This window comes from Procambarus clarkii, chromosome 53 (assembly GCF_040958095.1).
Source record: "Procambarus clarkii isolate CNS0578487 chromosome 53, FALCON_Pclarkii_2.0, whole genome shotgun sequence".
In the NCBI taxonomy this organism is placed as follows: domain Eukaryota; kingdom Metazoa; phylum Arthropoda; class Malacostraca; order Decapoda; family Cambaridae; genus Procambarus; species Procambarus clarkii.
In genome coordinates this window covers 18,058,466-18,085,508 of record NC_091202.1, presented here as the reverse complement: position 1 = coordinate 18,085,508, position 27,043 = coordinate 18,058,466, and the positions used below count along the sequence as shown (strand labels likewise).

Genomic DNA, 27,043 nt, shown 5'->3' with positions numbered 1-27,043 from the left:
ATGGAGAGTGGTAGGCTCAGTTCTCTTGCTCCTTCCTTTAGAACCCAAGGGGAGATTCCATCTGGGCCTATAGCCTTCGTCACGTCCAACTCTAGTAAACACTTCCTTACTTCCCCACTGGTAATCTCAAACTCTTCCAGTGGTTCCTGGTTAGCTATTCCCTCACTTACCTCTGGAATTTCTCCTTGTTCTAAGGTGAAGACCTCCTGGAATTTCTTATTCAATTCCTCACACACTTCCTTGTCATTTGTAGTGAATCCTTCCGCCCCTATCCTTAATCTCATAACCTGTTCCTTTACTGTTGTTTTTCTCCTAATGTGGCTATGCAACAATTTAGGCTGAGTCTTTGCCTTGCTTGCGATGTCATTTTCGTATTGTCTTTCTGCCTCTCTTCTCATCCTGACATTCATTCCTGGCATTCTGGTATCTTTCTCTGCTCTCCAGTGTCCTGTTATTCCTATAGTTTCTCCATGCCCTTTTACTTTGCTGCTTAGCTAGCCTACATCTTTGATTAAACCATGGGTTTCTCATCTTCATTTCTCTGTTTTCCTTTTGGACTGGGACAAACTTGTTTGCTGCGTCCTTGCACTTCTGCGTGATGTAATCCATCATATCTTGGGCCGTCTTTCCCCTGAGCTCTGTTTCCCATGCTATATCTGTTAGGAATTTTCTTATCCCCTCATAGTTTCCCTTTCGGTATGCTAACCTTTTGGTTTCGGTATCCCTCCTCGAGTTCAATAACCCTTCTTCAATCAAGTACTCAAACACCAGTACACTGTGGTCGCTCATTCCTACTGGGTCCTCAAAACCGATTTCTCTTATGTCGGAGTCGTTCAGAGTGAAGACTAGGTCGAGTCTCGCTGGTTCGTCATTGCCTCTCATCCTTGTGGGTTCTCCGACATGCTGCGTTAAAAAGTTGCTTGTCACCACCTCCAATAGTTTGGCTCTCCACGTATCCTCGCCTCCATGCGGTTCCTTGTTCTCCCAGTCAATCTTTCCGTGATTGAAGTCGCCCATGATGAGCAGGTGGGATCTATTTCTACAGGCAGCAGAGGCTGCCCTCTCAATTATAGTGTTAACTGCCTTGTTGTTGTTTTCATACTCTTGACTGGGTCTCCTGTCATTTGGTGGAGGGTTGTATATTACTGCTACTACTATTCTTGGTCCTCCCATTGTTATGGTGCCTGCTATGTAGTCTCTGAACTCCTCACAGCCCGGGATGGCCATCTCCTTAAAACTCCATTCCCTTCTCATGAGTAGGGCCACTCCGCCTCCTCCTCTACCTTCCCTCTCTTTCCTTATTACTGTATACTCCTGGGGAAACACGGCATTCGTTATGATTCCAGAGAGTTTTGTTTCAGTGAGTCCGATTACATCTGGGTTAACTTCTTGTGCTCTTTCCCTTAGTTCACTTGTCTTGCTTGTGATCCCATCTATGTTCGAGTACATCACCCTGAAACTGACTCTCTTCTGCTTCTTTTCTGGGGGGGACCTTTGGGATCTGGGGTGAGTGGGAGCTGGGGGGATCTGGCACGGGGGGATTGGTGGTGGAGGACCGCTCCTTTGGTCTGGTCCCTGTTTGTTCTTCAATGCCTGCTACTACTACTGCTCTATTTCTCTCTATCAGCCGGCTAGTACATCTAGCTGCTTCCTGAGAGGAAGCCACTTCCATGGCAACTTCCTTAACCGCAGACCTAGCTTCAGGGTCTGTGTGTGTGTGTGTGTGTGTGTGTGTGTGTGTGTGTGTGTGTGTGTGTGTGTGTGTGTGACTGTGTGTGTGTGTGTGTGTGTGTGTGTGTGTGTGTGTGTGACTGTGTGTGACTGTGTGAGTCTGCGTGTGTGTGTGCACGCGCGTGTATGTGTATGACTGTGTGTCTGTGTGTGCGCATATGTGTGTGTGTGTGTGTGTTTATTGTGGGGGTGGCACGGTGGGGGGTGGGGTTAACTGGTGGAGGGATGGAGGGAGAGGGAGAGAGGGAGTGAAAGGGAGAGGAGGAGTGAAGGGGAGTGAAAGGGAGGGAGAGTGAGAGAGAGAGGGAAATAGGCAGAGAGGAAGAGAGGAAGGAGGACAATCAGGTGGATGAGGGATGAAGGGTCAGTCCCTGGGGTGATGGGTGAGGTTGGCGGTAGGCTGGTTTGTGCGTGCGTGTGTGTACTCACCTATTTGTGCTTGCGGGGGTTGAGCTTTGGCTCTTTGGTCCCGCCTCTCAACTGTCAATCAACTGGTGTACAGATTCCTGAGCCTACTGGGCTCTATCATATCTACATTTAAAACTGTGTATGGAGTCAGCCTCCACCACATCACTGCCTAATGCATTCCATCCGTTAACTACTCTGACACTGAAAAAGTTCCTTCTAACGTCTCTGTGGCTCATGTGGGTACTCAATTTCCACCTGTGTCCCCTTGTTCGCGTCCCACCAGTGTTGAATAGTTTATCCTTGTTTACCCGGTCGATTCCTCTGAGGATTTTGTAGGTTGTGATCATGTCTCCCCTTACTCTTCTGTCTTCCAGTGTCGTAAGGTGCCTTTCCCGCAGCCTTTCCTTGTAACTCATGCCTCTTAGTTCTGGGACTAGTCTAGTGGCATACCTTTGGACTTTTTCCAGCTTCGTTTTGTGCTTGACAAGGTATGGGCTCCATGCTGGGGCCGCATACTCCAGGATTGGTCTTACATATGTGGTGTACAAGATTCTGAATGATTCCTTACACAGGTTCCTGAACGCTGTTCTGATGTTAGCCAGCCTCGCATATGCCGCAGACGTTTTTTTTTTTATGTGGGCTTCAGGAGACAGGTTTGGTGTGATATCAACTCCTAGATCTTTCTCTCTGTTCGTTTCATTAAGTACTTCACCTCCTTTTCTGTATCCTGTGTCTGGCCTCCTATTTCCACTGCCTAGTTTCATTACTTTGCATTTACTTGGGTTGAACTTCAACAGCCATTTGTTGGACCATTCACTCAGTCTGTCTAGGTCATCTTGTAGCCTCCTACTATCGTCCTCAGATTCAATCCTCCTCATAATTTTTGCATCATCGGCAAACATTGAGAGAAACGATTCTATACCCTCTGGGATACAGAGGGGATACAGATCATTTACATATATCAGAAACAGTATAGGTCCAAGGACTGACCCCTGCGGGACTCCACTCGTAACGTCTCGCCAGTCTGAGACCTCACCCCTCACACTGACTCGTTGTCTCCTGTTGCTTAGGTACTCCTGTATCCAACGGAGTACCTTCCCTTTCACTCCAGCCTGCATCTCCAGCTTTTTCACTATCCTCTTGTGTGGCACTGTATCAAAGGCTTTCTGACAATCCAAAAATATGCAGTCTGCCCACCCTTCTCTTTCTTGCCTTATTTTTGTTGCCTGGTCGTAGAATTCAAGTAACCCTGTGAGGCAGGACCTGCCATCCCTGAATCCATGTTGATGCTGTGTTACAAAGTTCTTTTGCTCCAGGTGCTCCACAAGCTTTCTTCGCACAATCATCTCCATCAGCTTGCATGGTATGCAGGTTAGGGACACTGGCCTGTAATTCAGTGCCTCCTGTCTATCCCCTTTCTTGTATATCGGGACTACGTTAGCTGCTTTCCAAATTTCTGGCAGTTCCCCTGTTGCCAGTGATTTGTTATACACTATGGAGAGCGGGAGGCACAGTTCTTCTGCTCCTTCCTTTAGTATCCAAGGGGAGATTCCATCTGCGCCTATAGCCTTTGTCACATCCAACTCTAGTAAACACTTCCTTACTTCCCCGCTGGTAATCTCAAACTCTTCCAGTGGTTCCTGGTTAGCTATTCCCTCTCTTATCTCTGGGATTTTTCCTTGCTCTAAGGTGAAGACCTCTTGGAACTTCTTATTCAGTTCCTCACACACTTCCTTGTCGTTTGTAGTGAATCCTTCTGCCCCTATCCTTAATTTCATAACCTGTTAATTTACAGTTGTTTTTCTCCTGATGTGGCTATGCAGCAATTTAGGCCGAGTCTTTGCCTTGCTTGCGATGTCATTTTTGTATTGTCTTTCTGCCTCTCTTCTCATCCTGACATATTCATTCCTGGCATTCTGGTATCTTTCTCTGCTCTCCAGTGTCCTGTTATTCCTATAGTTACTCCATGCCCTTTTACTTTGCTGCTTAGCTAGCCTACATTCTGCCCGAAACGCTTTGCGTAATAGTGGCTTTAGGCATTGTATGTACTAGCTCTATCTATTAAGCCAACAAACTTTGTAAAATCTCTTTATGTATATACCTTACCTAAATAAAAATTATTATTATTATTATTATCTCTGATTAAACCATGGGTTTCTCATCTTCATTTCACTGTTTTCCTTTTGGGCTGGGACAAACTTGTTTGCTGCGTCCTTGCATTTTTGCGTGATTTAGTCCATCATATCTTGGGCCGTCTTTTCCCTGAGCTCTGTTTCCCATGCTATATCTGTTAGGAATTTTCTTATCTCCTCATAGATTCATGTGTGTGTGTGTGTGTGTGTGTGTGTGTGTGTGTGTGTGTGTGTGTGTGTGTGTGTGTGTGTGTGTGTGTGTGTGAGTGTGTGTGTGTGTGTGTGGTGAGAGGGGGTGCTATGGAGGGGAGGTCAGCCGGTGGTGGTGGGAGGGAGGGAAGGATGGTGGGAGAGATAGGGAGAGGGATGGAGTGAGGGAGAGGGATGGAGTGAGGGAGAGGGAGGGAGGGAGGGAGGAAGAGGGAGGGAGGGAGGGAGGGAGGGAGGGAGGGAGGGAGGGAGGGAGGGAGAGAAGGAGTGAGGGAGAGAAGGAGAGTGAGAGAGAGAAAGAGAGAGAGAGAGAGAGAGAGAGAGAGAGAGAGAGAGAGAGAGAGAGAGAGAGAGAGAGAGAGAGAGAGAGAGAGAGAGAGAGAGAGGGGGGGGAGAGGGGGGGAGAGCGAAGTAGAGCATGGTAAAGTGAGGGAGAGAGGGAGTGAGAGGGAGAGGAAATGGAATGAGGGTGTGTGTGTGTGTGTGTTTGTGTGTGTGTGTGTGTGTGAGTGTTTGTGTGTGTGTGTGTGTGTGTGTGTGTGTGTGTGTGTGTGTGTGTGTGTGTGTGTGTGTGTACTCACCTAATTGTACTCACCTAATTGTGCTTGCGGGGGTTGAGCTTTGGCTCTTTGGTCCCGCCTCTCAACTGTCAATCAACTGGTGTACAGATTCCTGAGCCTACTGGGCTCTATCATACCTACATTTGAAACTGTGTATGGAGTCAGCCTCCACCACATCACTTCCTAGTGCATTCCATTTATTAACTACTCTGACACTGAAAAAATTCTTTCTAACGTCTCTGTGGCTCATCTGGGTACTAAGTTTCCACCTGTGTCCCCTTGTTCGTGTCCCACCCGTGCTGAAGAGTTTGTCTTTGTCCACCCTGTCAATTCCCCTGAGAATTTTGTAGGTGGTTATCATGTCTCCCCTTACTCTTCTGTTTTCCAGGGATGTGAGGTTCAGCTCCTTTAGCCTTTCCTCGTAGCTCAATCCTCTCAGTTCCGGGACGAGCCTGGTGGCATACCGCTGAATCTTCTCTAACTTTGTCTTGTGTTTAACTAGGTATGGACTCCAGGCTGGAGCTGCATACTCCAGGATTGGTCTTACATAAGTGGTATACAGGGTTCTGAAAGATTCCTTACACAAGTTTCTGAAGGCAGTTCTTATGTTGGCCAGTCTAGCATATGCCGCTGATGATATTCTTTTGATGTGGGCCTCTGGGGACAGGTTCGGTGTGATATCAACCCCCAGATCCTTCTCTCTATTTGACACTTGCAGGATTTTCCCTCCCAGATGATACCTTGTGTTCAGCCTCCTGCTCCCTTCACCTAATTTCATCACCTTACACTTTCCTGAGTTGAACTTTAGCAGCCATTTTATAGACCATTCCTCCAGTTTATCCAGGTCATCCTGTAGTCTCTGTCTATCTTCATCCGTCTTGATTCTTCTCATAATTTTTGCATCATCAGCAAACATTGAGAGGAATGAGTCTATACCCTCTGGAAGATCGTTCACATATATTAGAAACAGGATGGGTCCAAGTACTGAGCCCTGTGGGACTCCGCTGGTGACATCTCGCCACTCTGATGTCTCCCCCCTCACCGTTACTCGCTGTTTTCTATTGCTTAAGTACTCCCTTCTCCACTGGCGCACCTTCCCATTTACTCCTGCCTTTTGCTACAACTTTATTAACAGCCTTTTATGGGGTACTGTGTCAAAGGCTTTTTGGCAATCCAGGAAAATGCAGTCGGCCCACCCTTCTCTTTCCTGCCTATATTTCGTTGCCTGGTCATAAAATTCTATTAAACCTGTGAGGCACGATTTACCATCTCTGAACCCATGTTGCTGGTGCGTTACAAAGTTATTTCCCTCTAGATGCTCTACGAGCCTTTTCCTCACGATCTTCTCCATCACCTTGCATGGTATACAAGTTAAGGAAACTGTCCTGTAATTCAGTGCCTCTTGCCTGTCACCCTTTTTGTATATTGGGACCACGTTAGCTGTCTTCCAACTTTCTGGTAAGTCTCCTGTTTCCAGTGACCTGTTATACACCATAAAGAGTGGCACACTTAGTGCTTCTTCACCTTCCTTTAGTATCCATGGTGAGATTCTATCAGGCCCAACAGCCTTTGTCACATCCAGCTCCAGCAGACACCTTTTGACCTCATCACTGGTGAGGTCAAATTCCTCCAAGGTTGCTTGGTTTGCCGCCTCCTCATTTAGTGCAGGGGCTTCTCCTTGTTTTATTGTGAAGACCTCCTGGAATCTCTTGTTAAGTTCTTCACATCCCTCCTTATCATTCTCTGTGTATCTGTTCTCCCCTTTCCGCAGCTTCATCACTTGTTCCTTCACTGCTATTTTCCTCCTGATGTGGCTGTGGAGCAGCTTTGGTTAGGTCTTGGCTTTACTTGCGATGTCATTTTCAAACTGTCTCTCTACTTCCCTCCTCACTCTGAGGTACTCATTTCTGGCCCTCTGGTATCTCTCCCTGCTCTCTGGTGTTCTGTTATTTCTGTAGTTTCTCCATGTCCTTTTACTCAGTTACTTCGCTACCTTACATTCCTGGTTGAACCGTGGGTTTTTCTGTTGTTTTTCGTTTTTCTCCTTTTTGACGGGGATAAACCTGTCTGCAGTTTCCTGGCACTTCTGGGTGACAAAATCCATCATGACCTGCACATTCTTGTCTCTAAGTTCTGTTTCCCATGATATTCCCCTGAGGAAGTTCCTCATCTCGTCATATTTTCCTCTTCGGTAATTCAGTCTTTTTTCATTCGCTCCCATCCTTGGATAGGTTATCCCTACCTCCACCAAGTACTCAAAGGTCAGTACACTGTGGTCACTCATTCCTATAAGGGCTTCAACTTTGACTTCCCTTATTTATGACTCATTCAGGGTGAATATCAAGTTGAGTCTAGCTGGTTCATCATTGCCTCTCACTCTTGCGGGTTCCTTGACATGCTGGCTCAGAAAATTTCTTGTTGCCACTTCCAAGAGTTTAGTTCTCCACGTATCTGCACCACCATGTGGGTCCCCATTCTCCCAGTCTATCTTTCCATGGTTGAAATCGCCCATGATTAAGAGTCTTGAGACATTACTGCAGGCAACTGAAGCTGCTCTCTCTATTATATTAATGGTTGCCATGTTGTTCCTATCAAACTCCTGTCTAGGTCTTCTGTCATTTAGGGGAGGGTTGTAAATGACTGCCACTATTATCTTAGGTCCACCCATTGTTATAGTTCCTGTTATGTAATCTCTGAATCCGTCACAGCACGGAATTTCCATCTCATGTGTGTGTGTGTGTGTGTGTGTGTGTGTGTGTGTGTACTCACCTAGTTGTGCTTGCAGGGGTTGAGCTCTGGCTCTTTGGTCCCGCCTCTCAACTGTCAATCAACAGGTGTACAGGTTCCTGAGCCTATTGGGCTCTATCATATCTACACTTGAAACTGTGTATGGAGTCAGCCTCCACCACATCACTTCCTAATGCATTCAATTTGTCAACCACTCTGACACTAAAAAAGTTCTTTCTAATATCTCTGTGGCTCATTTGGGCACTCAGTTTCCACCTGTGTCTCCTAGTGCGTGTGCCCCTTGTGTTAAACAGCCTGTCTTTATCAACCCTGTCAATTCCCTTGAGGATCTTGAATGTGGTGATCATGTCCCCCCTAACTCTTCTGTCTTCCAACGAAGTGAGGTTTAATTCCCGTAGTCTCTCCTCGTAGCTCATACCTCTCAGCTCGGGTACTAGTCTGGTGGCAAACCTTTGAACCTTTTCCATTTTAGTCTTATGCTTGACTAGATATGGACTCCATGCTGGTGCCGCATACTCCTGGATTGGTGTGACATATGTGGTATATAATGTTCTGAAAGATTCCTTACACATGTTTCTAAAGGCCGTTCTTATGTTAGCCAACCTGGCATATGCTGCTGCTGTTATGCTCTTGATATGAGCATCAGGGGACAGGTATGGCGTGATATCAACCCCCAGGTCTTTCTCTCTCTCAAACTCTTGAAGTATTTCATCTCCCAAGTGATACCTTGTATCTGGTCTCCTGCTTCCTACCCCTATCTTTATTACATTACATTTGCTTGGGTTAAACTCTAACAGCCATTTGTTCGACCATTCCTGCAGCTTGTCCAGGTCTTCTTGAAGCCACAATCTGTCCTCCTATGTATTAATCCTTCTCATAATTTTGGCGTCGTCAGCAAACATTGAGAGGAATGAGTCTATACCCTCTGGGAGATCATTTACGTATATCAGAAACAGGATAGTTCCAAGCACAGAGCCCTGTGGGACTCCACTGGTGACTTCACGCCATTCTGAGGTCTCACCCCTCACCGTAACTCTCTGCTTCCTATTGCTTAGGTACTCCCTTATCCACTGGAGCGCCCTACCAGTTACTCCTGCCTGTTTCTCCAGCTTATGCATCAACCTTTTATGGGGTACTGTGTCAAAGGCTTTCCGACAGTCCAAAAAAATGTAGTCCGCCCATCCTTTTCTTTCTTCCTTAATCTTTGTCACCTGATCGTAGAATTCCATCAAGCCTGTAAGGAAAGATTTACCCTCCCTGAACCCATGTTGATGGGTTGTCACGAAGTCTCTTCTCTCCAGATGTGTTACTAGGTTTTTTCTCACAATCTTCTCCATCATCTTGCATGGTATGCAAGTTAGGGACACTGGCCTGTAGTTCAGTGCCTCTTGTCTGTCACACTTTTTGTATATTGGTACTACATTAGCAGTCTTCCATATTTCTGGTAGGTCTCCCGTTTCCAGTGACCTACTATACACTATGGAGAGTGGCAAGCAAAGTGCTCCTGCACACTCTTTCAATACCCATGGTGAGATTCCGTCCGGCCCAACAGCTTTTCTCACATCCAGCTCCAATAGGTATTTCTTGACCTCATCTCTTGTAATTTCGAACCTTTCCAAGGTCACCTAATTTGCTGCCACCTCTCCTAGCACCATGACTTCTCCCTGTTCTATTGTAAAGACCTCCTGGAACCTTTTGTTGAGTTCTTCACACACCTCTTTGTCATTCTCTGTGTACCTTTCCTCGCCCACCTTAAGTTTCATCACCTGTTCCTTCACTGTTGTCTTCCTCCTGATGTGACTGTGTAGTAGCTTTGGTTCGGTCTTGGCTTTATTAGCTATATCATTTTCATACCTTTTCTCAGCTGCTCTTCTCACACTAACATCCTCGTTCCTGGTTCTCTGGTGTCTCTCTCTACTTTCTGGTGTTCTGTTATTACGGAAGTTCCTCCATGCCCTTTTGTTCAGCTCCTTTGCTTTCATACATTCCCTATTAAACCACGGATTCTTCCTTTGCTTCTCCGTTTTTTCCTGTCGGGCTGGGACAAACCTGCTTACAGCCTCCTGACATTTTTGGGTGACATAGTCCATCATGTCTTGTACAGACTAGGTTCCGAGTTCTGTGTCCCAATGTATATCCCATAGGAATTTATTCATCTCCTCATAGTTTCAGTTTCGATACGCCAGCCCTTTGATTCCCATTTTTTTTGGGCGTGTTAATTCCCAGCTCAACCAGGTACTCAAAGCTCAATACACTATGATCACTCATTCCCAAGGGGCTTCCAACTTAACTTCCCTTATATCCGACTCATTTAGGGTAAATATCAGATCAAGCAAGGCTGGTTCATCCCCTCCTCTCATTCTTGTCGGTCCCTTAACGTGTTGACTTAGAAAGTTTCTTATTGCCACATCCAGCAGCTTAGCTCTCCATGTGTCTGGGTCTCCATGTGGGTCTCTGTTCCCCCAATCTATCTTCCCATGGTTGAAGTCTCTCATGATTAGTAGTCTGTATCCGTTCCTGCTAGCCACAGAAGCTGCTCTCTGTATTATATTGATGGCGGCCAAGTTGTTTCTATCATATTCCTGTCTAGGTCTTCTGTCGCTCGGTGGGGGGTGGGATTATATATGACTACTACTATAATTTTCTGTCCTCAAGATGCTATGGTGCCTGATATGTAGTCACTGAAACCGTCACAGCCCTGATTAACCATCTGTTCAAAACTCCAACCTTTTCTTATCAGCAAAGCTACACCACCTCCTCCTCTCCCTTCTCTCTCTTTCCTCACTACATAGGAGTTCTGTGGAAACACTGCATTTGTTATGGTTTTAGTGAGCTTTGTTTCTTTGAGTGCTATTATTTCTATGTTTTCTTCAAGTGCCAATTCTCTGAGTTCACTTGTAATCCCATCAATGTTAGTGTACATTCCCTTGAAGCTCACTTTCTTCTGTTCATTTCCTTGTCCCCTTCTTGGTGAGCGTTCTGATGGTGGAGGAAGCTGTTCCCTGGGTGTGAGGTGGTTTGCTGGGTCTCAGAGGATTGTGGGGTGGGGGGTGGGGGTTCAGGGGAAGGTGGAACAGGTAGAGTATGAGGTAAGGAGGAAGGGGGGACATGGAGGATACGAGGTAAGAGGGAAGAGGGATATGGAGGGTGAATGAAGCGGGAGGGGGGAATGGGGGAGGGGTGACAGGGTCGGAATACGGTGGGGAGGGGGGAAAGAGGGGGGAAGGAGGGGGGTGAACATTTGAGTAGGAGCAGTTGTGGTGAGGGGAAGGGAAGGTTTCTATGCAGAAGAGGGTGGTGGTTTTGCCCTACCCTTTGGAGTTGCTGGGATGCGGGTTGTGGGTTCTCCTCTTGTCTTTGGGACTGTTGTGTTGGGGGCTGTGATTTCCTGGTTTACTCCTCTCTCCCTGCCTCTGCTGCCCTGGCTCTCTCTCCTCCCTTGCACTGTCCCTCTGGAGGAATACTTATGTGTGTGTGTGTGTGTGTGTGTGTGTGTGTGTGTGTGTGTGTGTGTGTGTGTGTGTGTGTGTGTGTGTGTGTGTGTACTCGCCTAGTTCTCACCTAGTTGTGTTTGCGGGGGTTGAGCTCTGGCTCTTTGGTCCCGCCTCTCAACCGTAAATCAACAGGTGTACAGATTCATGAGCCTATCGGGCTCTGTCATATCTACACTTGAAACTGTGTATGGAGTCAGCCTCCACCACATCACTTCCTAATGCATTCCATTTGTCAACCACTCTGACACTAAAAAAGTTCTTTCTAATATCTCTGTGGCTCATTTGGGCACTCAGTTTCCACCTGTGTCCCCTTGTGCGTGTTCCCCTTGTGTTAAATAGACTGTCTTTATCTACCCTATCAATCCCCTTCAGAATCTTGAATGTGGTGATCATGTCCCCCCTAACTCTTCTGTCTTCCAGCGAAGTGAGGTTTAATTCCCGTAGTCTCTCCTCGTAGCTCATACCTCTCAGCTCGGGTACTAGTCTGGTGGCAAACCTTTGAACCTTTTCCAGTTTAGTCTTATCCTTGACTAGATATGGACTCCATGCTGGGGCTGCATACTCCAGGATTGGTGTGACATATGTGGTATACAAAGTTCTGAATGATTCTTTACACAAGTTTCTGAATGCCGTTCGTATGTTGGCCAGCCTGGCATATGCCGCTGATGTTATCCGCTTGATATGTGCTGCAGGAGACAGGTCTGGCGTGATATCAACCCCCAAGTCTTTTTCCTTCTCTGACTCCTGAAGAATTTCCTCTCCCAGATGATACCTTGTATCTGGCCTCCTGCTCCCTACACCTATCTTCATTACATTACATTTGGTTGGGTTAAACTCTAACAACCATTTGTTCGACCATTCCTTCAGCTTGTCTAGGTCTTCTTGAAGCCTCAAACAGTCCTCTTCTGTTTTAATCCTTCTCATAATTTTAGCATCGTCCGCAAACATTGAGAGAAATGAATCGATACCCTCCGGGAGATCATTTACATATATCAGAAACAAGATAGGACCGAGTACAGAGCCCTGTGGGACTCCACTAGTGACTTCACGCCAATCGAAGGTCTCACCCCTCACCGTAACTCTCTGCTTCCTATTGCTTAGATACTCCCTTATCCACTGGAGCACCTTACCAGCTACACCTGCCTGTCTCTCCAGCTTATGTACCAGCCTCTTATGCGGTACTGTGTCAAAGGCTTTCCGACAATCCAAGAAAATGCAGTCCGCCCAGCCCTCTCTTTCTTGCTTAATCTGTGTCACCTGATCGTAGAATTCTATCAAGCCTGTAAGGCAAGATTTACCCTCCCTGAATCTATGTTGGCGATTTGTCACGAAGTCCCTTCTCTCCAGATGTGTTACCAGGTTTTTTCTCACGATCTTCTCCATCACCTTGCATGGTATACAAATCAAGGACACTGGCCTGTAGTTCAGTGCCTCTTGTCTGTCGCCCTTTTTGTATATTGGGACCACATTCGCCGTCTTCCATATTTCTGGTAGGTCTCCCGTCTCTAGTGACTTACTATACACTATGGAGAGTGGCAGGCAAAGTGCCTCTGCACACTCTTTCAGTACCCATGGTGAGATCCCATCTGGACCAACAGCCTTTCTAACATCCAGATCCAGCAGGTGTCTCTTGACCTCCTCTCTCGTAATTTCGAACTCCTCCAAGGCCGCCTGGTTTACCTCCCTTTCTCCTAGCACAGTGACCTCACCCTGTTCTATTGTGAAGACCTCCTGGAACCTCTTGTTGAGTTCCTCACACACCTCTCTGTCATTCTCTGTATACCTGTCCTCGCCTGTTCTAAGTTTCAATACCTGTTCTTTCACTGTTGTTTTCCTTCTGATGTGACTGTGGAGTAGCTTGTGTGTGTGTGTGTGTGTGTGTGTGTGTGTGTGTGTTTACTAGTTGTGTTTTTGCGGGGGTTGAGCTTTGCTCTTTCGGCCCGCCTCTCAACTGTCAATCAACTGTTTACTAACTACTTTTTTTTTTTCCACACCACACACACACACACACACACACACCCCAGGAAGCAGCCCGTGACAGCTGACTAACTCCCAGGTACCTATTAACTGCTAGGTAACAGGGGCACTTAGGGTGAAAGAAACTTTGCCCATTTGTTTCTGCCTCGTGCGGGAATCGAACCCGCGCCACAGAATTACGAGCCCTGCGCGCTGTCCACCAGGCTACGAGGCCCCCAGGCGAGTGTGTGTGTGTGTGTGTGTGTGTGTGTGTGTGTGTGTGTGTGTGTGTGTGTGTGTGTGTGTGTGTGTGTGTGTGTACTCACCTAATTGTACTTACCTAATTGTGTTTGCGGGGGTTGAGCTTTGGCTCTTTGATCCCGCCTCTCAACTGTCAATCAACTGGTGTACAGATTCCTGAGCCCACTGGGCTCTATCATATCTACATTTGAAACTGTGTATGGAGTCAGCCTCCACCACATCACTTCCTAGTGCATTCCATTTATTAACTACTCTGACACTGAAAAAAATCTTTCTAACGTCTCTGGGGCTCATCTGGGTACTAAATTTCCACCTGTGTCCCCTTGTTCGTGTCCCACCCGTGCTGTGTGTGTGTGTGTGTGTGTGTGTGTGTGTGTGTGTGTGTGTGTGTGTGTGTGTGTGTGTGTGTGTGTGTGTGTGTGTGTGTGTGTGTGTGCTCTCCAAATTGCACTCACCTACTTTTGCTGGCGGGGGTTGAGCTACAGCTCTTTGGTCCCTCCTCTGAACCGTCAAACCCCTAGTGAACAGGTTCGTGAGCCTGTTGGGCTCTATCGTTTATACATTTTAAACTTGTGTATGGAGTCTGCCTCAACCAGGTCAATGACCATTAATCCACCCTATATTACAAATGCATTCCATTTCTTAATTACTCAAGTTCTTCCTAATATCTCTATAACTCTTTTCGGTACTTATTTTCCACCTGTGTCTTCTTGTGCGTGTATCATCATCAATAAACTGTCTCTATCAACTCAACCTCTGAGAATCTTGCATGTGGTAAATCATGTCTCCCTTAACATTGTGTGTGTTTCTGTGTATGTAAGTGCGTGTATGTAAATATATTAACTAATAGTAGCCGATTCCTGGCTGCTAGATGGTCTGGGCTCGTGAATGTAGGCATAAAGTAATTATTGTTAAGAGAGCTAACGTGCAGCTTTCTCCAAGATTATTTGCAGCTTATTTTCCCTTTGCAGGAACGTATTGCCGTGTCTTGTGAGAATAAAACAAAATACATAGTGCAGTGATCCTTGCCAACAACAAGAGGTCTTCAGAGCCACCACCTATATCATGACGTGACTAGAACAACCTCTGCTTCGCCTAGTACCCGATCTTTTAAAGCGACACTCATGACCTTTTGAATTAGGAATAGCTTTAAACGAGTGAACAAAGTGTAAACTCAGCCATTTTGATAATCTCAAGAAAGAAATCTACCTCTGGTAGTACTTAACTTAATCTTCTTAAGTCTTGCATAATGGAAAAAGATTGTCTCCTTAGAATAGTTGGTCGGTTCTCAGTATATAATATCATCAGGCGGCGGTGTGGGATGAGCAAAGCGGTCTTTAGTACGCTAAGTGTGATGGTATTGTGGGTGATATACCTCCTCCTGGGCTCCGCCGTCTTCATCTACCTGGAGGAGACTCACTTGACAGTCTCTGTCGTCGGAGATCACCAACACTGGAGCAGATTCAAAGGTAAGACGCTTCCCCATGCCTGTAGTTCCTATCCACCAGAAGGTAAGGAAAGTTATTTTGTCAGTGGATCAATGTCAATTACTTGATGGTGTGTCACTATTGTGTGTACACACTAGATGGTGGGTAGATCAATCTCAATTGCATAATGTTGTGTCTGCCTCGTCAAATGTACGATGAAGATTCTGCTCCACCACAAATCAAGAAATGTTTATGTTGAAAATATATAATCTGAAAACTAACCATCTTCACCTACATCTGTTTTAGTGTATATGGAACTGTTTAGCAGGAAGTTTCCTGCTAAACTTTCCCATATTGGAAAGAGTTATAATAGACGTAGTAGACCTGTCTGATCCTTTGAGGACGAAGATGGACTCACTGCGTGAGGAACTTTGACCAATGGAATGTGATGCTACAGGAGGAAGTTAAGGACGATAGCAGCCTTCGGAAATCTTCATCTTTGAGTGTAACAAAGACAAGGGATTTGGGAAAACTGTAAAGAGGCCTTCCACATGTTTCATTATGACTGCCAAAGCATTATCTACAAGGAGGATAGACATCCTGCCTTCATCACCCATCCTTGAAGGGAGAATGCAATTTGCTCGAAAGGTTAGACAACAAACGGAGAACCTAATGAAAGAAATAAATGTCTCAAACGTATGGAATTCACAGGTTAAATATATGGACAGGGCTCTCTGAGTTAAAGATAGGAAATTCAATTTAAAGGTTTTTTATCTGGGAGCAGGAATTACGAATATTATTAGCAACACAAGTAATACTGGAGAATGGGGGCCCCTGGCATTGCTTGAGTTGAATCTTACCCTAGATTGATTGTAGACTATGAGATTAACGGAGAAATGATTGTTAGCCAGATCGTTTCCTAGGAGAAGTTGTATTCCTGGCGACGGGAAGGGGTCTTTCCTTACGGCGACCTGTACTAATCCGGTAACATTTACATTACAGTTTTTTCAGTCAGCGAGTATGACTTAATAGTGATCAGGTCGTTGATGAATACTGTTTCTCCAAAAAAATTCATCAAATTTTTCATCAAATTGATGAAAAACTGTACCCAAATGAATCTGAGTGTCGTCGGGTGTTGAGCAGTCGTGGAGTTTAGTTAATAAGCTCCAGGACTACCAATCCTTATAGACGACCATTGGTGCGGTGGTCACGGTACTGTGTACGTTTAGGGGTGATCCTGGACAGCATGGGTTCGAATCCTGTCCGGATCAATTAGAGTTCTTAATTATCTATATCTTGCGGGTTCCTGCAGCTTTCTCACATTTGAAAAAAACCTCAGCACAGGCCATGCATGGGCCAAAATCTGATGAAATAAAACTGTATCCAAATGGAGCTATGAGTGTCGTCGGAGGTTGATCAGTCGTGGAGTTTAGTTAATAAGCTCCAGGACTACCAATTCTTATAGACGACCATTGGTGCGGTGGTCACGGTACTGTGTATGTTCTGGGGTGACCCTGGACGGCATGGGTTCGAATCCTTCTGGTTGTGGAGTTTTCAGTTGCAGATTGGCTTGGGGACCATTCAAGCTTGTTCGCATTTGTGTTGCTCACGTGGCCCCCATAAAGTGATATGATTTGATGAAATATCTATGCCCAAGTTGACCACTGAGTGCTGTGGGATTTTGGATAAATAGTCTCCCGACTACCAAGATTTGTGAACAGTTGTGTGGTCTAGTGGCTAAAGTACCAGGTACATCAAGGTACATCGTGCTCCTAGCTGTCTGGATTCGAATCCTTCTGGGGTGTGGAGTTTTCAGCTATATATATATAGCTGAATATATATATATATATATATATATATATATATATATATATATATATATATATATATATATATATATATATATATATATATATATAAAAGTTTGTGAGGGTACCACCTCTGGTGCCAATGTGGGGACCCATAGCCTCGGAGAAGAAAATAAAAAGTATTCAGAGGAGACCTTGTGGTCTCTCACTGAACACTAATATTATCTTCTCCTACCACCCCCATTCTTTTGTATGTACACATATATATTTACTTTATTTGAACTTTGTTACAAAAAAGGAGTTACAAACGACCACACACAATATATATATATATATATATATATATATATATATATATATATATATATATATATATATATATTATATTATATATATATATGTATATGTAACCGAAAACTCACACACCATTAGTGACTCGAGCCCATACTGCCAGGAGCACTATGCATCTGGTGTACAGGACATCTTCACCACTCGACCATCACGACCGTTCAAAAGATGATGGTAGCTGAAGCTATTTAACCCATCATCCTTACGGCGCTCGGATGGTAATCTTGGGCATAGTATTTTATCAAATCACCTCATTCTTTGGGGCTCACGTGAGAAACCCAAATGCGAACAAGCCTGAATGGTCCCAAGACATATATGCAACCGAAAACTCACACTCCAGAAGTGACTCAAACCCATACTGCTAGGAGCCCTATGCAACCGGTGTAAAGGACACTTTCACCTCTATGCCCAAGATTACCATCAGTGCACCGTCGGGATGATGGGGTAAATATCTTCGGCTACCATCATCCTTTGAACGGTCATGATGGTCGAGTGACCATCAAGCAGACCTCAAACAGAAATAACTGCCACAGGCAGATAAACTTTGAAGCCTAATATCATGGGAAAGCGGGAGCAAACCGCCAGGCTTCACCACACGGGTGAAACCTGTCAACTTAGGTCGTTGGCTGCTCCTAGTAAAAACTAATAGAGGGTATCCGACGGGAACTCACTTCATATTATTTGAAATGTGGCGCTGTGGATTGGACTCAAGCTTTAAGTATAGACTTAATTAACACATAAGCAGGCATGGTGTTGCAGAACATGAAAAGTGGGACAGAAATATTGTGGGAGTAACGTAAACGACCGTTTTCTAGAAACAACAATTTATTCAAACAAAACTAGAACTACTACAACAAAGAGTTCACGTTACTTTACTGTCACCCCAGTGGCACATTTAAGAACAGCTATTCAACAGCCTGGCGGACCCATGGGATCCTTTCCGTCGTCGCTGACTGAATAATGACACTAACTGAACCAATTTTTTTATTTTTTTTTTTATTTTTACATGCAAGCATGCAAGTTAAAGACAATAAATACAATAAAACAACATAACACAGCATACATCAAGACAAGATCGTAACACAAAATAGAAAACAAGCAAGCATATCAAGCAAATAATGACAAGAAAGCAAACAATAGTATCATAAGAAACAAATCAGACAGAAGCACAGGCCGGAAGGGCCGACAACAAAGCACAACATGAAACATAACACAAGAAAATCATAACTATACAACATGTAAGGCAGAAAATAACACACAGGGCATAGTAGCAAAGAACAAACATATGAACAAAAACAAAAACACAGTAAGGCAAGCAAACAGCCAGAGGGACATACATCACTACATAAAGTATATAAACAGGAAATCAGTGGACATACTTTCCCAGAAAAACAGGCCCGCGGGAACCGCACATTAAACGCTTCCCAGAGCATCCACAGCCAAGGGTCTTGGCCATCCACCGGGGAAGCCATAACTTCCGGAACCTTGGCAACAAACACCCGCAAACATGGGACCCAGATGGTAGTACTGATGAGGCGAGTAGCCGCCACACGTCCCCACATGCAGGGAACCTGCCCACCATGAAAGTTCTCCGGGTCGTCAGCCAGCATAAACTCGGCAATCACTGACCAGTGACCCGACGGCATCACAGACGCCGGCAACACGTCCCCTTGTTTCCCAACACGCACCCTCACAGGACGGCGCGCATCCTTCCATAATGTCATTACCAGACCACGCCCAGCACCAGTATCCACACCATCCCTGGCAGCGGAAGCCACCACCACCCACTGCAGAGTCCCCTAGCGGAGAAAGAACCGAAGGCACGTCTGAGACACTGGCACCAGCAGGCACATGGACCTCCGCCGCTACTAACTGCGAAGACAGCGACGTATCCGGATCCACACCGTCAACACCCGAAGACCCACAGTCACTGAAATCCCCAACATTGGCCCAGGCAGAAGACGAACGCCGGGAACGTTTGGGCTCCGGCCGGATATCGTCAGAGCCTGAAGCGGACCCAGACACATGGGTACCACTAGACGGACGAACCGACGCCCGACACAGAACGGCAGCAGCCTCTATCACAGGGGGAACTGGGCCACACACAGCAGGAGGCTCTGCCGCCACCCCAGCACCCAGCACAGTCGGGACCCGAGGCGCGGACACAGGGCCAGGCACAGCACCCGAAGACGAATGAGAAGACGGCGACGCCTCACAGTGAGCACCAGGAAGGCCCACGGGAACAGCGAGGACAGTGACAAGAGCAGGGAGACCATCCAACGGCACAGCAATACCCGGAGGAGGGACAGCAACAACCGGAGGCATGTCGGGCGACGCAGGGGGAGCCGCAGCAGCTAATGGGACGGCCACCTCCTCAACCCCGGAGTCCTCCTCCAGAGGGAGCGGCGGGAAATCCTCTTCTCGGATCAAGTTGACAGGAGCAGCTGGGGCCTCAGAGCACCCGGCAGCCAGATGCCCCAACAGGCCACACCGGAAACAGGTACGGGGCTGCTGGGCATAATACACCTGGACGTAGTAACCCATCAGCCGGACAGAAGACGGTATATCCGACCACAGGTGCATACCCAAGGTACGAATGTTCGTCCGCCTCCCAGCATACCTCCCCGAGGAGAGCGTGTTCACCTGCACGCTGATAACAGCACCATACCTCCCAAAGTAACGCTGGAGAAGGTCTTCAGGGAACTCCAGGGGCACCCCATGGACACTGACATAAGTCAGGGCACCACTACGATCCGAAATCACCACTGAACTGGCATCCCCCGGGCAACGGCAATGTACGCCCCTCATACTGATGGAGGAAGTCCCGGTACTCCTCTTCCCTCACGAACTTGAGAACAACCCGGTGGGCTGTAACAAGCTCAATACCGTAGATAGCCTCCACCGGGATATGAAGCATGTCACACATAACCATCTCGATGTCCGGATATCCAGCCTTACTAGTGAACTCCAGGCCCACGGAGTTCACTCGCACAACAGGGGGAAGATGGCCTCCCATGGCAGAACCGCCACGTCAACATGCAGCCAGGCAGCAACAAACTGGGAGGGCAGAGACGCTCACACCACCGGGCGGCCAAAATGGCAAACAACGCCAACAACCAGGGAGGGTCGGCAAGACGTCCTCACTCCACGGCTGCCAGGGCCGGACTCCAACTGAACAAAGTGGTGCCCACTGGTGAAGCAAGCTTGCAATTAATATTGTCATTGCTTCACGGTGAACGAATCCTATAATCACAAAACTTGAATGGAGCTCGCTGCTTTACCAACGAGGTACCAAGTAACAAGGCGGGTGATCCAAGAATGATTACCCCTTATAAAAATCTTATGTTAACACTTGTCTCTCAGGACACCAACAATAAAAGTTACACTAATGGAATTTAAACAATTACGTTAATACGCTCGTGTCTCAATGACACTTGAATAGCAACAATATCTCGTAAATCAAATAATTACATCATACTTGAAACGTCAAGCATTCGGTGAGTAATCCCCAATTAATTACTGAATACAACAGCCTATTAATTCGAGTATTGACAAAACCTACTGTTATCCAACTGACAGGTCTCTTCCGGTCTTACGACAAGATTACCTTAACGAGGGTTCTAATACTTTACCACACAAGGCTACAAGATACCCTGTGTAAACAACATCAACACAGTGTGAATTCACTAAGTGGCGGGTGTTAATTCACCTTAATTAGCTACGAGTGTAATTAGCTAAGAATTCCCCTGCCCGCAGACAGCTCCGAGCAGTCAAACGAATTACGACAACTTAATGGCAGTGCAATTGACTCCGACCATAACAGGATGGTCAACCTCTTACGTTAATCAACCACTTAATTAACGGCAGTTCGTAATTCGTTAACACTACATTAGTCTCCTATTGACAATTCCTCCACTGCGTGAACTCACTGTGACTGTTGTAATTACACGGAACTACGTTAATCACAACGCTGTTCAACAAATCAACAATGACCTCGTTCAGTAATCGTGTCCCCCCAGTGACGTTAAATGACTTTAATTCTCACAGAATCCTTCACAGCACACATCGCATTTCACCAAGGACACAACTTGTCTACAGTTCACACACGGTACAACATGGTACAACATGGTACAACACGGTACACCTCTTCCACTCACGGCAAAACTTGCAAGAGACTTTCCCCAGAAAATTATACCATTAATAATTTACAGCTTTAACACAACACAACAGTATAATAAAGCACTGGCCAAATCTATATAAATAAATGGAAATGTTCGTTTGTTCAAAATCGCTATTCTTCGAAAGTTCTTCACCGATTGCTTTGAAATTTTCACACAACGTTCCATTCGCATCCGAGCGGGTTTTTATATACATACTATATAGATGTCACGTCTGTGACGGGAAAAAACATGCTTTTATTGAAAAACTGTTTTTCATGTGAAAGAAATCTTCGAAACCTCTTTACCGATTACTTTGAAATTTTGACACAAAGTTGCATTCAAATAGGCGTGTGTTTTTATACACCTACTATATACATGTTTCACCTGTGACAGGAAAAAACATTTTTTTTTTTTTAAACAGCACCATTTGTAGGATGGAAGAGCAACACAAGCTGTAATCTTCAAAAGTTCTTCACCGATTGATTTGAAATTTTTACACAACATTCAATTCGAATACGTGCGTGTTTTTATATAAATACTATTTAGATGCCACACCTGTGACCTGTAAAAACATGCTTTTTTGAAAAACAGTGCCATCTGTTGCATGTAAGAACAACGCACGCTATGCAAAATATGTTACAATTCAATTTCAGTGTTTCCGATTGCATTGCTAAATTGAACTATCATAGATTTTGATATAATTTCATTTTGATTTAATTATTTTGTGTGACATTGCGTTGAAATTGAGCTGTGTTGTTTACCATACCGTTCATTTCGTTGGTATGGTTTATTTGTTTCTTTTTTCATTTCGTTTTTTTAACTGTTCTTATTTTTCAGTGCAATTGGTGATGAAATTTAACTGTGTCAATTGATCTGCATTTGAATTGTATTATTTCGTTAGTATTTTTGGTTTTGGTTTTGAAAACAAGAAAATGGACAAAACGTTTATTTCACAGCTGCAAATATGCAACAAACAGCTATGAATCCACCGGCTACAACGTTAACTGCTTTCTTCATGTTATGTCAAAATGACGCGTTTGTGAAAACACTGCTGTATTCTGAAGTGTCTACGTACACATGGAATGCCAGTAGAGAATCAGTTGAACGACTCCAACGAGGAGAGCGAGTCGACGGACAACTTGGCATATTCAGATAAACTACGATAGGCAGACTGTACACCGTGCATCCCAATCAGGATGAATGCTCTTTCTTCGCATGCTGTTGATAAATGCGACCGGTCCAACGTCTTTTCAGCAATTGAGATTTGTCAACGGCGTAACACATGCCACTTTCCGTAGTGCATGTCAAACCGTGAATTTATTGGAGAACGGCCAATACATTCACTGGGATGTATGCATTAATATGCGTCCAACACGTCACATCCAAATCAAATTCGTGCATTGTTTGCAATCATATTGACCACCTGCTCTCATTCATCTCCAACAGAGTTCTGGGAGAAATATAAATCGAACATGGGTGAAGATATTATCCGTCGAATACGTAAGGAAAATGAAAATATGAACATGGATTTCACAGAAAAATCTACAACGAAGCATTTGTTACGGCCCTCTGGGGTCGCAACTGGGTTCTTTCTCTGATGTTAGTAGAGCTTGGGTATCCGGCCCCAAGCTAGTAGTAGCTTTCAAGGGGTGTGCTCCGTAACGCAAGTAAATTAAAGGGGAAGGGATAAAACTGCTCAGAAATAAATATATATTCACCACCACCAATAAATAAATATATAAACAGTCACCCGCTGTTACTATAACCACACTTATTTACAATCACTTGTCTTCCTCCGAAGACTCAAGATGTTCACGGTGCTCAAGACGAGTGGTCCTGGTTCTCTTGTGGCCTCACAATGAATCCTTTGATTCCCTTGACGAGTCTACCCCGGCCACAGGCCAGCCAAATCACAGTCCCACTGGGTGCACAGTCGTGGAGGGCCGTCAACCACAAATCCAGCTTGTAGCTGGCAGGTTCCAATCAGTTCCGCAGGTTAGGCAACCGTCGTGGAGGCCTTCAACCACAAATCCAGCCAGTAGCTGGCAGGTTCCAATCAGTTCCGCAGGTTAGGCCACTCCACGACCGATATTAGGGTTGCGAGCCCTAGGCAGGAGCCTCGTGTGACTTCACAGATCACTCTCCTCACCACAACACCCCAGTGACTAGTCTTCACCTCCAGTCAGCCCCGGGTACAACAAATCCTCAACTGCCACGTCACAGGCAGGCTAACACAACAGTGTTCATCCGGGGGGGTGACTCAACTTCTGCAGATTACACTTGGAGATTCAACGGCTGCCTTGGGTAGACTGATCCAACTTCCATTACAGCAGTCCCAGGTCGACTCTATAATCAGACACGTCATCAGTACTAGTTACACTCTGGGGCACCTCACTTACAGGCTTAGACACAAACGCCCACCTATCCACTCCATAGATGGCGTTGCTGTCTAAGCGTCACCTCACCAGAGGTCAGCAGCGGCTACGTCACGAGCTGATTAGGACGGGAAACTAGCCCTTGTGGCCAGTATATCTCGTCCTCACTAGAAGGCGTCGTCCATTTGGAGGGGGTTTCGGGAGCTGACCCACAGATGGCGCGGTCGTCACTGCTCCGTGCTCGGACGCTGGGCTCGGGTCCGTAACAGCATTGCTAATGACTGATGATTTGTGCCTAGAAATCGCGAACAAAGTTCTCAATCAATTGGAAATGCCATGCCAAATCGATCTGCTGCTGCTTCGTTCAATGTAGAATTGCGGCGTGAACAAAATTACAACACAGGTGATCTGTTGTAGTATGAGCAATCAAAAGCTCCTACGCTAACGCTTGAGCGAAAAGGTATTTACAATCAATTAATTCAAACTGTCAATAACGGGCTTAGAGAAATCTTCTTCTTAGATGCGCTCGAGGAACTGGTAAAACCTTCCTAATTAGATTGATTCTGGCAGTATTTCGATCATAAAATGGCATAACCTTAGCTCTTGCATCGTCCAGAATAGCTGCGACATTGCTACCAGGTGAAAAAACTGCTACTTTGGCTTTGAAATTGCCATTGGACATGCAATTCATTGAAACTCTCACATGTAACATTTCCAAAGCATCCGGCATGGGAAAAGTATTGCAGAAATGCAAACCTATTGTTTGGGATCAATGCACAATGGCCAATAAAAATCGAGACTCTTGATCGATCATTGCACGATTTGCGTGGAAACATCAGATCATTTGGGAACGTATTAATATTGCTTGCAGGAGATTTCAGGAAAACATTACCTATAATTCCTCGATCGACACCAGCAGACGAAATAAATAGTTGCCTGAAATAATCTACTTTGTGGCGCCACGTAAAGATGTTACAATTAACTACAAATATGCATGTCTAGCAATAAAACGATCTATCAGCTGAGATATTCTCACATCAATTTCTGGAAATTGGGAACAGAAACGTGCCAGTTGATAGGCCTCAGGACGAATTTCATTGCCTCATAACTTCTACAATTTGTCTTAACTTCTACAATGTCAAAAGAAGAATTGGTTGAAAAAGTATTTCCGAAAATTCAAACCATTTATAAGAATCACGATTGGCTGAGTGAACGAGCTATTCTTGCGGCCAAGAACAAAGACGTCTACGAACTTAACAATATTATTCAGTGTAACATTCAAGGCGAGGCAGTCACAAGTCCGTCGACACTGTTGAGGAAGCAGATGAAGCGGTTAATTATCCAACAGAATTTTTTATTTCACTCGATCTGCCAGGGATTCCATCACACGTACGGCAATTGAAAATCGGCGTGACAATTATCATGTTGCGAAATATCAATCAGTCAAAAGTTTGCATCGGCACGCGGCTTGTAGTAAAAAAATTAATCATCGACGTCGTAGAAGCAACAATCTTCACAGGACCTTTCAAACGTGAAAATGTCCTCAGTCCTCGCATTCCTATGATTCCAACAGATATGCCATTTCAATTTAAGATAATGTAATTTCCAATTCGATTGGCTTTTGCAGTCACCATCAACAAAGCTCAGGGCCAATCTTTAGAATTGTACAGTTTAGATCTAGATACAGATTGCTTCTCACATGGACAATTATATGTTAAGTGTTCTAGAGTCGGCAAACCAGACAATTTCTATATCTCAGAGACAGTGGAACAACAAAAAATATTGTATGCCCACAAGCATTGTGAAATTAAACATATTAGAAACGTGTGTTTCTCTTTTCTTTCTTTCCCATTTAACCAGACGGAGCCACAACAACACGTGGCGGGTGCAGCTAGTATAAAATAAATTATCAAACAACCAAGGGAAATCTTCCGTTACCACTTTACTGCTGGAATGGGAACACTCTGTAAGAACACGACACAAATAGAGAAATGGAAACAATTAAAATCACTTTTCTCCACTCTTCGAGATACAGTAAAATTGTAATATTCACACAACTGAATGTGACTCAGATTTTGACCTCTCACACGTCAATCCTCACAGTTGGGCTCACTCCTCAACTTGATGATAAAAACAGGGTAACTTACACGTCTCCAATTCCCATCACCTCACCAGGTGGGTCAACAGGGACAAAGGTTAGACGGAACACTGGGTGCGAAACCAGCCTCAGAGTTTTATACCCAAAACAGAAACAGTGTACTTACATCAATCAACGGCTGGTTACATACATACACACACACACATCCTAGTAAGGAAGAGCAAACTGAGGCATGCAAGGAACTACAAAGAGGTATATGTTCAGAGGCACATGACCAGAGACGAGATAGTAAGGGCAGCAGATGCAAGGAAAAGGCGCAAGGAGAGGGAAGAGCGCCAGGGAACCTCAGCCTCCAACCCAGCAATCCCAGAGGGGAGTGGGGAACCCCAATCCAGGAACCCAGGAACCCCAGGGGAGAATGCAACACCCCCAGCCCACCACCCGATAGGGCCCTCCCTACCCCCTCCCCCCCCAGCACAAACCCTTCCTTGCCCCTGCATAATGCCCATCATGAAACCCAAATCCTCCCCCTCCCCTTACCCCAAGTAGCCCCTGCTTTCCCAGCCCCTGGTCTTCTCCCTGCCCCAAGCAGGCCTGAGCAAGACCAAAGCCCTCTATCCCCCACTCCACCTCCCTCCAAACCCCTGTCAACTACACCGCAGGAGGGCGTGCCCTCTTCCCAATCAATCCCTGCTCCCTCACCCCCAGGACTTCTTCCTGCCCCAAGCAGGCCTGAGGAAGACCTAAACCCTCAACCCCCCACTCCACCTCCCCCTGAACCCCTGGCAACTACCTCACAGGAGGATGAGCCTACCTAAGTAGCAATGACCATAGAACAACCTCCTACACTTGTAGGGAGTGAGGGTGAAATTGGATATAAGAAAGTGAGCTTCAAGGTAATGTACTCAAACATTGATGGGATTACCAATAAAGCAAGTGAACTGGCAGAAAGCGTGCAAGAAGAAAACCCTGAAGTAATAGGACTAACGGAAACAAAATTGTCAGGAGTCATAACAGACGCTGTGTTTCCAAAGGACTACTATATAGTAAGGAAAGAGAGGGAAGGGAGAGGAGGTGGAGGATTGGCCCTGCTGATAAGGAAGGACTGGAGTTTTGATGAGATGGAAATTCTGGGCTGTGACGGATTCAGAGATTACATAACAGGAACTATAACAATGGGTGGACCTAAGATAATAGTGGCAGTCATTTACAACCCCCCCCCCCTAAATGACAGAAGACCTAGACAGGAGTTTGATAGGAACAACATGGCAACCATTAATATAATAGAGAGAGCAGCTTCAGTTGCCTGCAGGAATGGCTCAAGACT

General features: G+C 45.6%; 1 protein-coding gene across 2 annotated transcripts in view; it reads left to right on the top strand.

Moving 5' to 3' along the window:
- LOC138352348 (uncharacterized) overlaps nucleotides 1–27,043 on the top strand; it is a 161,848-nt gene that overhangs the window by 27,883 nt on the left and 106,922 nt on the right. Inside the window, exons 2-3 of one of the 2 annotated variants that reach the window (XM_069304733.1) lie at nucleotides 14,472–14,570; nucleotides 14,809–14,969. In XM_069304733.1, the coding sequence (XP_069160834.1) occupies nucleotides 14,566–14,570; nucleotides 14,809–14,969 (166 nt within the window). In that variant the 5' untranslated portion in view covers nucleotides 14,472–14,565. Of the gene's footprint in view, nucleotides 1–14,471; nucleotides 14,970–27,043 lie in introns of both variants that reach the window. The other variant, XM_069304732.1, reaches the window with a different exon arrangement.